The 12,135-nt window shown below is 41.8% G+C and overlaps 1 protein-coding gene across 4 annotated transcripts in view; it reads left to right on the top strand.

Annotated features, from left to right (window-relative positions):
- The window catches only part of CAMKK1 (calcium/calmodulin dependent protein kinase kinase 1), a 158,298-nt gene that overhangs the window by 86,073 nt on the left and 60,090 nt on the right, over nucleotides 1-12,135 (top strand). For all 4 annotated transcript variants that reach the window (XM_069971140.1, XM_069971137.1, XM_069971138.1 and 1 more), the window contains exons 5-8: nucleotides 3,891-3,942; nucleotides 5,374-5,507; nucleotides 6,313-6,349; nucleotides 9,611-9,632. In XM_069971140.1, coding sequence (XP_069827241.1) covers nucleotides 3,891-3,942; nucleotides 5,374-5,507; nucleotides 6,313-6,349; nucleotides 9,611-9,632 — 245 coding nt within the window. The remainder of the gene's footprint in view (nucleotides 1-3,890; nucleotides 3,943-5,373; nucleotides 5,508-6,312; nucleotides 6,350-9,610; nucleotides 9,633-12,135) is intronic.

Here is a 12,135-nt window from a genome sequence, read left to right as displayed (position 1 = left end):
GCCTATGGGAGCGCCGGAATCACGGGCACTTTCCTGATGTACATCAGGAAAGTGCCCGTGATTCCGGATTGGTTGAGAGCCACACCGGACCAGCCCGGACCTCAGGGCAGCCCGCCACCCGAATCCCCAAGCCCACACCCCACCCTGGACCTCTGCACTCCACTGAGCCCTGCACGCTGCCCGCTCTCAAACACAGACGCCTCCCCCCCACCCTGGAACTCACCACCGGGCCACCCCCAGCCAGCACACCACCGACTGCCGCCTCCCCACCGGATCTCAGCACTGCACTCGGAGCGGCACCGGACCTGCCCCAATCGTCCCCCCCCCCCCCCTCCCCGGACAGGGCTGCCGACATCGCTCCCCCCGGACCTCACCGCATCAAACTCCTGCCAGCCCCCGGACCGGAGCAGCGCCGGCGATCTCAAAAACAGGCCCGGACAGGTGAGATCCACCGCTCCCCCCCGAACTACAACTCCCACCATGTCCTACAGGTCATGATGGGAGTTGTACTTCTGCAGCCTTTGGCCATCCAGGTTGCAGAAGTACAACTCCCACCATGCCCTTCCTACAGGTCATGATGGGAGATGTACTTCTGCAACCTGGATGGCCACAGGCTACAGAAGGACAACTCCCATCAAGGCCTGTCAGCCGGGCATGATGGGAGTTGTACTTCTGCAACCTGGATGGCCACAGGCTGTAGAAGTACAGGTCATGATGGGAGTTGTACTTCTGCAGCCTGTGGCCATCCAGGTTGCAGAATTACAACTCCCATCATGACCTGCAACCTGGGTGGCCACAGACTGCAGAAGTACAACTCTCATCATGGCCTCACAGCCGGGCATGACGGGAGTTGTAGTTCTGCAAGCTGTGACCATCCAGTTTGCAGAAATACATCTCCCATCATGTGCTATTTTTTCTTCTCATCAGGAAATCCTGAAGGTTTTTCCTGATGGTTTCCTGAAAGTAAAAAAACAGATTACTGTCAGGAAATCCTGATACTTTCCTGATGACATTTGAGGCCTCCTGATCAGGATTTCCTGACAGTAAAAACTGACACGGATGTGTAAATGGGGCCTTATTATGCATTTGTGTTCCTCAGAGTAGTAAATGGCAGTTTGCATGTTTTTTTCATAAATGAGATCACCTTGTTGACATGATTGTTTGCGTAACAAAACATGATTTCAAATAACCTCAGTAGAAAAAAATTGTATATATACAGTATATGTAGAAAATATACATAATTTTATTTGTTTTAGAACAAGGACAGTTGCACACCCTCGTGCACACCCTCGTAACATGGCCACACTATAGTTTTTAGTAAAAGCTAAGCTCCATAAAACTGGAGGAAGGGGTTGCTGGCCTATTTGGTGTCTTGGTGTTGGGGGTATAATAAAAACGTTGACTTGTGACTAGACATAAGCAAAGCAGCCGGAAATTAGTTTTGTGAGTTTTGCAAATTTTCGGTCAAACTCGCAAATTCACGAATTAAACCTTAAAGTGTCACTGTTGTGAAATTTTTTTTTGCAGAAATCAATAGTCCATGCGATTTTAAGAATCTTTGTAATTGGGTTTATTATCCGAAAAATGCATTTTTATCATTAAAAAGCAGTTTGAAGCTCTCCCCCCTGTCTTCATTGTTCTCCTATGGAGAGAGCTAAAGAAAAGACCAAAACAGGACAACAAAGAGTTAATCTACAAATCCCTCACCCGTTATCTGTTCTGACCATCACCAGTGACCTGTCTGAGCTCGGATTACAGCTGTCACCCAGCTCCCTGCCTGTAATCCTCTGTTATCTGCTTTCTGCTGCCGGCTAACTCCCTCCTTCCTCCTCCCCCCTCCCCTCTCCCTAGAACAGACAGGGGACGTCTCCTGCAACAAGTCACAATTTTCAGATTTTTTGGAGTGGATGAAAAAGAGGAAGGAGGGGGGGACCTGGGAAAAGGCTTTTTACATGCAGATAATGGCAGATTTGGCTAATAAACCCAATTACAAAGTTTCTTAAAATCGCCTGGACTATTGATTTCTGCAAAAAAAAAAATACGACAGTGACTCTTTAACGAATTTGATTAAAACAGCCAAAACTATAGTAGCTACAATACTGGGACTATTACAGAAGGGTGAATTTGCTAAAGCATGTTGTAAATGTGTCAAAAAATGTCATTCAGCCAATCATCCAATTTCTGCCATTCCTCTTCTCTCTGTCCCCATGTCACTCTGTTAGTCTCTCCCTGCTCTGCCTGTTGCTGTCCTGCTCTCTCCTCCATACACAGTCAACTGGCCACCTCCGTTAACGTACCGCTTATATGGAGGGGGAGGTGCTGACATCACCCACAATCAGCCCCCCTATCCTCTCCTCTCCTCTCTGTCCCTAAATGACTCTGTAAGGGTATGTGTATCCGGGCGGATCACCCGTCACGAATTCCGCTGCTTGCCCCTGCTCACTGCCACGCGCATCTCCGCCTGTGCCAGCCTCCATTTTATGCAAAGGCGGATTACGCCGTCCGCCTGAAAATTAACATGTTCATTCTTTAGATGGACGGCGGAATCTGCCCAGTCATACACTGGAATCTATGCCACGGGCGGAGATGCGCGTGGCAGTGAGCGTGGGCAGGCTGTGGAATTCATGACGGGTGATCTGCCCGGATTCCTCAGTGTGTACATACCTTAAGGGAAAGTTTTCTGCTTGAAATTCCTTGCTTATTCATCTCAGGCAGATTAGGAGTGGAATTTGAGCGGAATGCAAGTGGAATTCAAGCCTCATTGACAATGTCAATTCTTCAGAATGAAAGCAGATCCATGGTGAAATTTTCAGCATGGAAATGCTAAGTTCATATTTTACGGGCGGAATTTGACATTTGCTGCAGATTCTGCATGGATTTCTCAGGGTGCGCATACCCTTAGTCTCTCCCTGCAAAAGGAGGGTAGAGACATGAAAAGTTGTGTAAATTAGACTTGTCATTGTAAATTTACTGCTTTTTGAATGTGTACAAACACACACAAAAAAAAATCTTTATTCCATTATATTTTTGCATAAAGTATTTTGTCATTTAGAGGAGTTTAGTGCTGACATATGACAAATGTGGCTGCAAAGCAATTTTGGGAGGCGATGTTTCGAATTGCATTAAAAGGAAAGTAATTTGCTGTTGCTGGTTTTCCAGCTCGCATACTTTATCTTGTCACGTCTCAGTGGGGCTGTATATCACACTATTGGATCCCTCCCCCCACCATCTTTTAATTGGAATTCTGACCTATATTGATTGAATCTCATGATGAATTTAGATTTAGTATTTGTAAGACTTTGTAATTCGCCTACTAAATACAACAGATTGTGTATGAGACTGATTTATATCTGACCGGATGTTTTTTTTTTTTTTGTTTGTTTGTTTTTTGCTTTCATCGCAAATATATTATTACACTGAGATGGAAAGAATCTGGGTGAAGGGGTCAAGAGGTTAAAATAGGTTCATTATATGATGGCACTTTTTTTTGTTTATTTTACAGCAGATTGAAATGGATTGGACAAATCCATGTTTAACCCCTAGACGAGCTATGCCATACCCATATGCCATTATTTGCTACGGATCTATGAAGCGAGCTTGGTGCAGTCTGATTGGCGATCTTCTCAAAGGCAGCCTTGATGAGAAGAACGCCGATATTACTGATCAATGCTATGCAGTGTACTGAATAACTGTCGTTATTTGCCCGGAAGTCAAATTAATGCTCATGACAATTATTCGCGGGCGTTATTTTGCAAAGAATAGACGTTATTTTTAGTTGTTCTTGCCCTACTAATAATACTAAGAATATGCAGTGAAATAATAAATGGTGAAGGGTTTAATTCATTATGCTTGCATGTTATATTTTGTAACATATATTTCATTTTTCATAGGCTATGAAAGTACTTTCGAAGAAGAGGCTACTAAAGCAATATGGTTTCCCACGTATGTATTTAAATTTTCCAGTGTTTAGAGAAGATATTATCAAGTAAATGAGTCTTAGTTTATACATTGAGCTTTATTGCTTAACAAAACATAAGTATCACAGTTTATTTCCATGTTGGTGGGTCACTGCTTTAACCTATTCTATGTCTAAAAATCATTGACATTTTTAACTGCTGCATGATGCAATGCAGAGGAGGCAAGGCCTCCTGACTCTACAATGGCCCTGAGAGCTGACATGCCTAAAGGCCATCTTATATGACTCAATGTTCCAGGAAAGCAAACGTTAACCTGTCAGGTCAGTGCTCACTCCCCCTCGTTCCCTGCTTACTGCACTGTGCTATTACACCCACAGTCAGCATTGGGAGGGGCCTCCCAAACGATCCATAGATTGTTAGAGTGGGCCATTAAAGTTGGTCCTCTGCTTCTGTTACATGGAGCGACGCAAAGCAGTCTGAACATATTGAAAAACAACGATCAGCCGACATTCTCGGCTGATCATTGCCTTTTAACGTGTGCTATTGGCCAAGTAAGGCCAATTATCGTTCAGTTAACATATCGCTGTGTGCACACAACGGGCGGCATTGCATTGACTTCAATGCAGCAAACAACAGATGCTGATTCCATTGCAATCAGCGTCTGTTCATTACAGAAAAATAACATAGTGTGAACATAGCCTGTCTGTGTTTTCAACCCACTCCTGGTTTGGGTTGAAAAAAGACTGACCAAAAGACTCAGGGAAATACTCTGTGTAAACATTCATTATTTGGACGATCGGAATCAATTACAGTCGTTATTTTATTCTCTGTGGGCACCGCTGACCAATATTCCATAATACCTTTAATATTATAACTTGTATCTTATTCTAGCAGATTAATAATTAATAGTCTTTTTAGGCCAGACATCTTCCTTTCTCTTTATTTTATATGTCTAGATTGGATCATTAATCAATTTTACTCTTGACTTAGGAATATGATATCACTCTGACCTTTCCACACATCTGTACAATTCACACGTCATTGGTACTTCAAGCACAGAACATAACATATTGGGTGATGTCACCTGGTGTTCAAGAAAACCAAGGAGAAATGTAGCTTTATTAATGCACAATTACCTTGGGGACACCTACTTTGTTGTGTATAAGAGTGGGTAATGAATTTGCAGTACAGCAAAGGGAAACCATAAATCCTTGGTGGCCTGCAAGCTTAGAACCCTACACTTCTACTTTTAACTACTGAAATAAGCACTGCCACAATTTTTTTTGTCAGATGGTCCTTAAGTCACTAACATGATGTACCTTACATTGTAGTTGATCAATAATGGGTTATTGGCTTTGTTTTAGTGCTATTATTGTGCCAAAAGTAGTATTTTTGTTTCTATAAAATGTTTTATATAACAGTTTATTATTTTTTGTATCCTTTCATATTTTAATAGGTCGACCACCACCCAGGGGATCAAAAACTGCTTCTGGAGATCAAGCTAAACCGATGGCTCCATTGGACAGGGTTTATCAAGAGATAGCAATTTTGAAAAAGTTAGACCATGTTAATATTGTCAGATTGGTTGAGGTAGGTATAAAAAAATAAATTCATTTTAATTACCTGTATGCAGAATTTGATTTGATTTGTTTTAATGGTGCAACTTTTTGGTTAGACTGTGTTCACACTGCATTTTTGCTGTCTAACGGATTTGTATAATGGGGAAAAAACGGATGCATTTCGTTTTGATCTGGTTTTTCCATTGACTTCCATTATAAAAAAAAAAAAAAAAAAAAAACAACACACGGATCAAAACGCATACTCTTTTTTTTGAGTACACAAAAACATGGTCGACCCATGTTTTTGTGTACGCAAAAAGATTAAATGCACTTTGATCCATTTTTTTATCCGTATTTTTTTTGGAAGTCAATGGAAAAACCAGATCAAAATGGATGCACAGACCGCTGCTATGTCCTATGATCTTTAGATCACCCGGGGAGCCCTCCCGCAGCTCTCGGCTACCGCCCCCCCTTTCCCACTCGCTATCAATGTGTGTAATAGCGGGGAACAAGGAACAAGTAAACATTGACCTGACAGGTTGGTGCTCGCTTTCTCCCGCTGATCACCCTGTGTAATAGGAGCTTTACCATGGGTGGGTTTAGGATATGTACATAGTTCTTCCTTTAGATAAGTAAAGCATTCTTGAGTGTAGTGCAAAAACTCGGCATACTACACACTGCCATTACTTGCTAAGGTATCAGTCTTGAAAATTGGATATTTTATGTAGTTTATGTTAATTAGACTACAAGATTCTTTTTATCATATGACTTTTTTTTTTAAGTCCTGATATTCAAATAATGTTCACATTATTCACTTGTTTTATATTGCCTACCAGGTGTTGGATGATCCAGCTGAGGATAATCTTTACATGGGTAACAATACTTTTTGTCTTCTATTTCTTTACATGATCTTATTAATGTGTATAAATGTATAGAATATCAATAATATAATAAACCACACTTGTGTTTTTTAACCTGGAGTCATCCAAGTGTTGTTCAAATATATTCTATGGCTATTTTTCCACAATGTAAAAATAAGGGTAAATAATGGCCGTTGTTGCAAAACAATGGTCGTTATTAATGATCAATTATTAACCTTTTCACGACCAAGGATGTAACTGTACGCTTATGAGCCATTTAGATGCAGTCGTCTTGGCTGACAGCTGCATCTTGTTTGCTATTTCTCGCCCATCCCAGGTATCTAGTGAGCAGATCGCCCCCCCCCACACGATGCGATCGTGTAGGGGCGATCCGGTTAACTTACCGTTTAATGATGCTGATCCCGGCTCGATATTCTGTTGATCTGGTCTGCAGCAGAGCAGACCAATAGAGCACCAATCTAAGGGATCGGTGCTCTATTATATATGCAGCATCGATCTCAATGGGAGATCAATGATTTGTATGTAGAAGTCCCCTGGGGACTTCTAATTACTGTGTGGAAAAAAAAAAAAGTTTTTTTCATTCATAATAAATCCACTCCCCTAGTAAAAATTTAAATCATCCTACTTTTCCCATTTTATAAATAAAAATAAATAAACATATTTGGTGTCGCTGCGTGCGTAATTACCCAAACTATTAAATTATCACAGTCCTGATCTCGCATGGCAAATGGCGTTAGCGCAAAGATAGCGCATAGATATTCTGCTGCGAAATGCGTAATTGCGCTAACTAAACGCTATGTGTGAACCTTAAGTAATGAATTACAAGAAATGTACAATTTGCTTAAAGGGGTAGTGCGGCGCTAAAAAATTATTCACAGAATAACACACATTACAAAGTTATACAACTTTGTAATGTATGTTATGTCTGTGAATCGCCCCCTTCCCCGTGTCCCACCACCCCCACCCGTGTACCCGGAAGTGTGTGGTGCAATATACAGTACCTGATCCGTGTCGAGGCCGTCCGCCATCTTGTACCAAACGTCCTCTTCAGACGCACGGCCGAATCGCTACTGCCGTCCCCGCTCCGCCGCGTCATAACTGGGCTCAGCCGCGATTGGCTGAGCACAGTTATGACACGGCGGAGGGGGGACAGTGGGACACGGGGAAGGGGGCAATTCACAGACATAACATACATTACAAAGTTGTATAACTTTGTAATGTGTGTTATTCTGTGAATAATTTTTTAGCGCCGCACAACCCCTTTAACTTAAGCATGAAGGAACAGAGTTTCTATCATGTGTAAGAGGATATAGTGTCAGTACAGGAACTATAAAATGATTAACCCAAAAGAGCTAGACATTTATCTAACAACATTTAGATATAAAAAGAAATAAGCTCGAACCTAATGGACATTTAAAAAAAAAAAAAAAAAAAAAAAAACGAACACAAGCATATAAATATAAGCAAAATAAAACTGTTTCTGGACCCTAAACAGCACCCAGTCCCTGGGTTTGATTTGAGTTCATGATACACTGGGTTTCCTGAATGTGATAATATGAAATATTGTTTTCTTTGTGAAATGTAAATGTACAAGCTGGAAATCTTGCATGGGTTAGACTGACATTTTTAATAAAGTTTGTAAAAGTAACAATGCAAATAAATTAAATTAAAAATTAAAGTACAGTTCAAATATACACATGAGTAACTCATTGGAACTGATATGAATAGATGACTAGGCTAATGCTATGATATTGGTATAGTGGCCACCTAAGAAGTGGGTGGACTAGTGATAGAGGAGAACTAAAAATCATAATAAAGGGGTTGTGAGCGCTACAAAAACATGGTGACTTCAAAGAAAAATGTTAAAATTGAGAAGTAAACTTACCTTCTGTAGCGCTACTCCTGGGTCCCACCGATGGCCGCCAATGTCATTATCGACTGGAATCCAGGTACGTCACATAGCTGGCTCTTCCAGCTGCAACATCATAGCCCGCCTGAGCGATTGCCCGCTGAGCCAGTCAGTGCTTGGTACACTGTCCTGCCTGAGTTACTGATTGGCTAAGCAAGCAGTCACTCAGCCAGGTACATGACGTTACAGCTGGAAGAGCTGCAGGAGGCCAACGGCTGTCAACTGGACCCAGGAGCAGCTCTCTGGGGCACGAGGACAGATAAGTTTGTTTATTTCCCAGAACTTCTCCTTTAACATTGATTGTTATTGGCCACACATCTCCCATTTACAGCGCCGCTCAAAACATGCGAGCTGTTTTCAAGTGGGCGTTTTCCCACACATCGCCTGTTGCTGATTTTTTTGCTAAGAACGCTCTTTGCTTATATTTGGTCCGTGTAAAAGGGCTCTAAGAGTGGCCATTTAGCAAGAGTCCCAAGGAGACCACACTACATTGAAATATTAATTTTATTATTGAGAGATGCAGAAAAATGTTCTAAAGACCTCAGTTCCTTAATCCTAGCAGTAAGATCCTCCTAACCAGCACGTTTGCATATATGATCTCAATCAGACACACAAAAAATGCGGGACTGACAGAAACAACAAGCACAGCAGTGCAATCATCAGGTATGGAGCTGCAGAGGGGTAAACCTGCTGTTCCCCTTAAAGTGTACCTGTCGTTATAACTTTTAAAATATAAATCAACAGTAGATGTGATATAAAGCAAGTTTGCAATTTAGATAATCTTTTTAGTTATCATGGAGAACACGGCACTTCCTGTTTTCTGACTCTTTTTTTTTTTTTCTCAAGCAGTCAGAAAACAGGAAGTCCTGTATATACCAGGCCATCTTAGCGCTCACAGAGAGAAGGCAGTCATGTGATTGATGGACACATTGAGCCGTGACTCTCTGTACTGTCTGGAATTCCTGTGTTTATTTCAACCAGTCAGAGAATCTGCCTTCGGGAGACTGGACCTGGAGTTCTGAAGTTCAGCTTTGTTTTACAGCAGGATAGCAACAAAAAAATAATAAATGTATATTGCAAGCTTGCTTTATATCACATCTACTGCTGATTGAGATTTTGAAAGTTATGACAGGTACACTTTAAGGGTATGTTCACACATACAGGATCTGCAGCAATTTGATGCTGTGTTCAGTCATTTAGTTACATTGATATCTGCAGCATCAAATCTGCTGCGGATCCTGTACATATGAAATTATCCTTATATGTCTGTACAGTATATATGATTAATTTATGATCCTGCAAATAAACATAATTATTTATTCACTTTTTTTTGTTTTTCTGCAGTATTCGATCTTCTGCGCAAAGGGTATGTAAACCCTTGTGTATAGTGTCCATGTTTTAATGTTTGCTGATTTTAAATTGATGCATACTGTATATGTCTACTGCTGTGTCTAGATTTATAGGATAGATTGCTTTTTTTTTTTTTTCAGATTAGCGTTTCCCTATGACTCACTTTAAATTTTCTTCCACTTGCACTCACCAACAGAACATGGTGATGTCTGAGCTATAAATTTGTTTCCTAAAGACTGTATGATATTAAAACAAGCACAAAAGTAGTTTGTTATAATTATAATGGAAAGATTTGATGCTTGAGAAAGAGTGAGAACACTCGAAACGTCGCAGCATGTGAACGCGGACGCCAAGACCCTGTTCCGAGAGGACCGTAAGAGCTCCATGTGAGCCGTGGACTTTATTCATGTCTTCCCCGTTTACAAGCGATATTTTGCACTAAGGGTGATAATGTTTACCGCATGTAAGATGAGAAAAATTCTTTGCATATATAAAAAAAAAAAAAAAAAAAAAAAAAAAAAAAAAAAAAAAAAAAAAATCGCAACTGCATTTGTGTGTGTGTTTACATTGGACATTGCCATTGGGGTGGCAGGCCCCTAATTTGCACGCACTTTAAATCCGGGGAAGTGGCAGTTTTTATCCATTTATATTGCAATGGAAAGATTTGCACAGCTTGTGTGTTTTCATCCCATTCCTGATTTTAGTTGAAAAAGGCTGACTAAAAAACTGACGGAATTACTATGTGTGAACATAGCCTAATAAGGTTTTTTAAAGTACAGTGGTGCCTTGGATTACGAGCATAATTCGTTCCGGGACCATGCTTGTAATCCAAATCCACTCCTAAACTAAAGCATATTTTCCCATAGGAAATCATTGAAATGCAGACAATTGGTTCCACAACCCAAAAGTAATGATTTAATATTCTGAATAACATGTAAAACAAATAAACAATGAAAAACAGCTGAAGTTACTGTACAGTATAGCAATCAGCATGTGGAGTATAATGTATAGTAAGTGCATAAACCTGAAAAACAGCAGCAGTTTGTAAATACAGGATGAAACTGCAGATCCCTATAATGCAGTAGCGTAGTACAATAGGCTAGAATAGAGAAGCAGGGCTGCTGTCAGAGGTCTGTGTGGTCACATGACAGCAATGGGGAAGGGGTGTGTGTTCAGCATGGACCAACCAGGACTGACAGAGACTGCAGGGAGCATGAAGGAATGAGCAGGACAGATGTGGGCACAGTATAGCAGCACTCTCTGTCCAGTGAGAGAGGGGTTACAGCCAGGGCCGTTTTAATACATTGGTGGGCCCAGTGCACAGCCCTCAAGAGTGGGCCCCCCCCCCTTCCCTTTCGGCACATTGTATAATTTGCCCCCACACTGTATCAAGAGCCCCAATACATACAGTAGTTACCTTATAACACTATTTCCACCATACAGTGATTACATATTACATAAAAACTGCACTAAACAAAATAGAAAGTTATCACCAATGATACCATTACATAATACCGCCACATCATGACCCCTAACACTACAACCCTATAACAGAGTGCAGTTACATCCAGTGACTCACCGGGGGCGTCTTCTCCGATCAGAGTCTGTCACCTTTTCTTTTTCTCTTCATCCAGCCTGGGCCACCTTGAAGTCTTCTCCTGGCTGTGAATCTTCTCTCCAGAATCTGCCAGACAAATATTTTAGGCTCCAACACATCCAGTAGTTAGGTCCCTTATACCCCTATACAGTAGTAACACCCCTCTGTACCCCTACATAGTTACACCCCTCTGTGCCTCCATAGTTTTAAGGTGTCCCTGTAGTATATAGACCCTCATGTGCTCCTCTAGTTATTTACAGTCCTGCTGTGCGCTCCCCCATTAGTATATAGCCCCCCTGTGCACTCTCCCCAGTAGTATATAGCCCCCCCTGTGCTCACCCACAATAGTATATAGCCCCCTGTGCACTCTCCCCAGTAGTATATAGCCCCCCCTGTGCTCTCCCACAATAGTATATAGCCCCCCTGTGCTCCCACAATAGTATATAGCCCCCCTGTGCTCTCCAATAGTATATAGACCCCTATGCTCTCCCACAATAGTATATAGCCCCCCTGTGCTCTCCAATAGTATATAGACCCCTATGCTCTCCCACAATAGTATATAGCCCCCCTGTGCTCTCCAATAGTATATAGACCCCTATGCTCTCCCACAATAGTATATAGCCCCCCTGTGCTCCCCCCAATAGTATATAGCCCCCCTGTGCTCTGCCCAATAGTATATAGCCCCCCTGTGCTCTCCATAATATATAGCCCCCCTGTGCTCTCCCCCATAGTATATAGACCCCTGTGCTCCCCAATAGTATATAGCTCCCCTGTGCTCCCCAATAGTATATAGCTCCCCTGTGCTCCCCCATAGTATATAGCCCCCTGTGCTCCCCCATAGTATATAGCCCCCTGTGCTCCCCCATAGTATATAGCCCCCTGTGCTCCCCAGTAGTATATAGCTCCCCTGTGCTCCCCAGTA

Source organism: Dendropsophus ebraccatus, chromosome 5 (genome assembly GCF_027789765.1).
Source record: "Dendropsophus ebraccatus isolate aDenEbr1 chromosome 5, aDenEbr1.pat, whole genome shotgun sequence".
Classification (NCBI taxonomy): Eukaryota; Metazoa; Chordata; class Amphibia; order Anura; family Hylidae; genus Dendropsophus; species Dendropsophus ebraccatus.
Note: the sequence above shows the minus strand (reverse complement) of the source record. Positions and strands in the feature narration are given on the sequence as shown.